Source organism: Ricinus communis, chromosome 10 (genome assembly GCF_019578655.1).
Source record: "Ricinus communis isolate WT05 ecotype wild-type chromosome 10, ASM1957865v1, whole genome shotgun sequence".
Lineage (NCBI taxonomy): Eukaryota > Viridiplantae > Streptophyta > Magnoliopsida > Malpighiales > Euphorbiaceae > Ricinus > Ricinus communis.
The window spans coordinates 19067736-19072975 of record NC_063265.1 but is presented as its reverse complement, the minus strand read 5'-3'; the positions used below and the strand labels follow the sequence as shown (position 1 = coordinate 19072975).

The following is a 5240-nucleotide window of genomic DNA, read 5'->3' as shown; positions in this document are numbered from 1 at the left end:
TAAAATTTTATATTAACTTTCATTTTATTCAAAATATATAAATTATGAACCTATAAATAAGTTTAATAAATTTTATAGATTTCAATCAAATAATATTACTTTTCAGTTATAAATTCTTATTAAATTCATAAATTTAAAATCTCTCCACAAAAACCATGCGTTAAACGGAAGCCTACAATAAGTGATGAAGAGTTGTGGAAGGAATTTACTGCATAGAGAGTACAATTCCAAATACAGTCTCTGATTGGTGGTCGGAGGGTGAGATCGTTTCTTCTCTGTATTTCACCACTATGGTAAACAACAGAAAAAGAAAAGAAAATAAAGGGCTTTTGCCATTTTGAGACCATAAGCAATTGCAAATCGTCATGCCCTTCTTGTTTTCCTTGGATGGCCACCACCACTTTCCACATCGACTTCCTCTAACCTTGATACAGGAAAATCAACTGAAGTCCCTAACCCTCATTTTACAATGTAAGAAGCACCTCAAAAACCAATACTGTGAAAAATTTCTTGCCTTGTGACGGTTGCTGAGACGAAAACAATCTTGGCAACTTGAAGGCCATTAGAGGGAAGGTTCTTTGCACTAGGCTAGAATATCATTGCTCCATCTTGTTGGTGTGATGATTACTTTTGATAAACAAACTGAGTCTCTAATATCAAGCTCTACGATCATGCTTACCCTTTAAATGGATGAGAACTTGCAGAAGATTTTTTCTTTATCTGTCTCTTGGCTTGATATGTGGGAGGAGCTAGAGCTTAGTGAAACACTTGAGAAGCTAAAACCTGTGAGAGAAATTGGACTTTAAAAATTCAAGGGATTGCTCTTTTATCCAGTCTAAAAAATTGCAAAATGACGTTTACAAATGTAGAAATCTATTGATATTTGTTTATTTTTAACTTAAACGGTGTTAGATGAATTTATTCAGTGCTGATATTTTCTGTCAAAAAAGTCCTCAATGAAATAAAAAGTAGAGTAAAACTCTAAGGGTTTAATAAAACACAATAAATGTACAAGGGCTCAACGCAATGACCACGCAAAGTTTAGGGGTCTTTTAATGGGTTTTGCCAAGTAAAGAAAGAGTTGTTCTGAGGCAGAAGGAAATGGAAGCAACAACAATGCAAATGAGTAATTATTTTCTTTTAGAAACAAAGATCATTTGTTTCTGGTCATATTTTTCATTGCCAAGTGATAAATGGGTTGGATCTCATTTATGTATGCTACAATTGCTGTTGTAATTATTTTGTGTAAGATAAAAGGTTGAGTTTTTATTTTTCTTTTTGGGGTTCAGGTACAGAGGTTGCCACATCAATCCACTACCTTTTCAAATCAACCTATTCATTATGTCTCTCCATACCATATATCTTAACATAATCCCTCCTTTTCTTTTTTCTCTTAATATCCTTCCTCTCTTTTTTTGTTTGTCTTTGCTATATTCATGTCAATCTTTGCATCCACACATTTGCATTACTGAAATTGAATTTTTTATTTTTCTAGATTTATAAATTAGAAAATATTTAAATTTAAAATTTTACTCAAATTCAGTTGTAATTCTAAAACAACTTCTTAAGTTTGTCCCAAATGATACAAACACACAATATTTTATTTTATTAATAAGATGCAACTAAGGATTGAAAAAGGGTCTGTTACAAAGAAAGTTTTTAATATAATATACTCTGTTGGGACCTTATGAAAATTTCCAAAAAGTCATAGTGAGTTGTTTGCATAGGGCAGATACTCTTCAACTCTCAAGTCATAACCCATCAACATCTATCTTTAGTTTTGCTCTCTCACTCACTTCTTCACTCATATATATATAAAACATTGAAAACAACATAGACAATCTCTCTCTCTCTGTCTCTCAAGGTCCTTCAATGGCTTCTGTTATCTACAAACGCTACTGTTTTGTTCTTTCTCTTACTCTTAGCTTCACTCTCTCCATTCTTAGTTCAGCATCAACTGAAGCTGATATACTTGTTTCCTTCAAAGCTTCAATCCAGGACCCCAAGAACGCGCTTTCAAGCTGGTCTAGTGGCTCAAATGTTCATCACTGTAACTGGACTGGAGTCACCTGTTCTTCTACACCATCTTTAGTCACTGTAACTTCTCTTAACCTTCAAAGTTTGAATCTTTCTGGTGAAATATCTTCTACGATTTGTCAACTAGCCAATTTGACAGTTCTTAATCTTGCTGATAATCTTTTTAACCAGCCTATACCATTACATCTTTCCGAGTGTAGTTCTTTGGTGACTTTGAATCTTAGTAATAATCTCATTTGGGGTACAATCCCGGATCAGATTTCTCAGTTTAAGTCTTTGGAGGTACTTGATTTTGGTAGAAATCATATTGAGGGAAAGATCCCAGAAAGCATTGGCTCATTGGTGAACTTGCAAGTACTCAACTTGGGAAGCAACTTGCTTTCAGGTAGTGTTCCTTTTGTTTTTGGGAATTTTACTCGGCTTGTTGTTCTTGATTTGTCTCAAAATGCATACTTGGTCAGTGAAATTCCTAGTGATATTGGGAAGTTGGAGAAGCTTGAGCAACTTTTTTTGCAAAGTTCTGGTTTTCATGGTCATATTCCTGATTCTTTTGTGGGTTTGCAAAGTTTAGCCTTTGTAGACTTGTCACAGAATAATCTAAGTGGTGAAATTCCTCCAACACTAGGCTCTTCTCTCAAGAGCCTAGTGTCTTTTGATGTCTCTCAAAACAAGCTTTCAGGGTCATTCCTGGATGGTGTTTGCAGCGCACAAGGCCTCATAAACCTTGCTCTCCACACTAATTTCTTCAATGGTCAAATACCCACATCAATTAATGCATGTTTGAGTCTTGAGAGGTTTCAAGTTCAGAACAATGAGTTTTCTGGTGATTTCCCAGATGAGTTATGGTCGTTAAGAAAAATAAAGCTCATCAGAGCTGAAAACAACAGGTTTTCTGGTACGATACCGGATTCAATATCAATGGCAGGTCAATTGGAGCAAGTTCAGATAGATAACAACAGCTTTACAAGTAAAATTCCTCGAGGTCTTGGTTTGGTTAAGAGCCTATATAGATTCTCTGCATCTCTTAATGGTTTCTATGGTGAATTGCCTCCCAATTTTTGTGATTCTCCGGTAATGAGTATCATAAACCTTTCCCATAATTCCCTTTCTGGTCATATTCCTGAGCTCAAGAAATGCAGGAAACTTGTCTCATTATCTTTGGCAGATAATAGTCTTACTGGAGAAATCCCATCATCCCTTGCTGAATTGCCTGTGCTAACTTACCTTGATTTGTCCGATAACAATTTGACTGGTTCAATCCCACAAGGGCTGCAAAATTTGAAGCTTGCTCTCTTCAATGTATCTTTTAACCAACTTTCTGGTAGAGTCCCTCCTGCTCTTATCTCAGGTCTCCCTGCTTCATTTTTGGAAGGAAATCCTGGCCTTTGTGGCCCAGGATTGCCTAATTCTTGTTCTGAAGAGCTGCCAAGACACCATAGTTCTGTTGGTCTCAGTGCAACAGCATGTGCTCTAATCTCTATAGCATTTGGCATTGGAATATTGCTTGTTGCTGCTGCATTTTTCGTATTCCATCGATCCTCCAAGTGGAAATCTCAAATGGGTGGCTGGCGCTCGGTGTTTTTCTATCCTCTTAGAGTAACTGAGCATGATTTGGTCATGGCAATGGATGAAAAAACTGCTGTAGGAAGTAGTGGAGCTTTTGGCAGACTATATATTATAAGTTTACCAAGTGGAGAACTGGTTGCTGTAAAGAGGCTAGTCAATATTGGGAGCCAAACCTCGAAAGCGCTGAAGGCTGAGGTCAAGACATTAGCCAAGATCAGGCATAAGAGCATTGTTAAAGTTCTTGGCTTTTGCCATTCAGATGAATCAATATTTCTAATTTATGAATACTTGCAGAGGGGGAGCATGGGAGATTTGATTGGGAAACCAGATTGTCAGTTGCAATGGAGTGTTAGACTTAAGATTGCTATTGGGGTTGCTCAAGGATTGGCATACCTTCACAAGGACTATGCTCCACATTTACTTCACAGAAATGTCAAGTCAAAAAACATTCTTCTGGATGCCGAATTTGAACCAAAACTTACAGATTTTGCTCTTGATCGGATTTTAGGAGAAGCTGCATTTCGATCAACCATTGCTTCAGAATCTGCAGACTCCTGTTACAATGCTCCTGGTACAGTTCTGATACTCGTGCCTTGGTCTTTCTTATTCATTTAAAATTAAAGAAGCATTACCATGATTTGGTCAAACAATTGAAAAAGGGACATGATTGCATATATAATATTCTTTTTATATCTAACGTGGTCGCTTAATTGAATATCTCAAACATCTCATACGGTGACTTGCTTGATCGCAGAACTTGGATACAGTAAGAAAGCAACTGAGCAAATGGATGTTTATAGCTTTGGTGTTGTGTTACTTGAGCTCATAACTGGCCGTCAAGCTGAGCAAGCAGAACCAACTGAGTCTCTTGATATCGTGAAGTGGGTTAGAAGAAAAATCAACATAACTAATGGAGCAGTTCAAATTCTAGATCCTAAGATATCAAATTCTTTCCAACAAGAGATGCTAGGAGCTCTAGATATTGCTATCAGATGCACGTCTGTTATGCCAGAGAAACGACCACAGATGGTTGAAGTTGTTAGAGGACTTCTGTCTCTATCCTCAAGAACTCATCTTCCACATTCAGACTTCTCAACCTCGGAAGAGAGTTCTTCACTTCCAGTTTAAATGCTGAACAATAGGTTATCCTTTTTTGGGGTTTCATGTCTCTGTGTGTACAAAATGCAACTTGGTTTTACATATCTTATTCTGCAATCTGCTCTGATTTAAAAAAGAAAAATGTTCTTATGGCATTATCTGTTCTGGTTTTGGGATTTTGGACCTATTGATGAACAGTAATACAACTAGTTTACAATATTGAATCTGTTGATGAGAATCTCATTACTGCTATACCTTAATATCGAAGATGGGAATTTTTTTTCTGACTCTTTTTATTTATTTATTCTTTTCCTGCAAATCTTTTGGGTCAAAGGACATTAATTAGTATTATGGCAAAGATCCACTTGTAATACCACTTATTCAGAATGCCAAAACGAAATACAACCTGATTATATGATGTATTATATAATCACTATTTTATTTTAAACCCAACACCACCTGGACGTATACCTGTTGAAAACTTTCATCAAGTGAACTTTCTGATTTACTTGAGCCTGTAATGTTGATGCTGAACTTGC

At 36.3% G+C, this 5240-nt stretch overlaps 1 protein-coding gene across 1 annotated transcript; it reads left to right on the top strand.

Moving 5' to 3' along the window:
* Positions 1-1712: 1712 nt before the first annotated feature.
* LOC8278975 (probably inactive leucine-rich repeat receptor-like protein kinase At5g06940) lies at positions 1713-4920 on the top strand. The gene is made up of 2 exons (XM_002526703.4): positions 1713-4174; positions 4358-4920. The coding sequence occupies exons 1-2, from the start codon at positions 1873-1875 to the stop codon at positions 4729-4731; spliced, it is 2676 nt and encodes an 891-aa protein (XP_002526749.2). The 5' UTR covers positions 1713-1872; the 3' UTR covers positions 4732-4920.
* Positions 4921-5240: the final 320 nt, after the last annotated feature.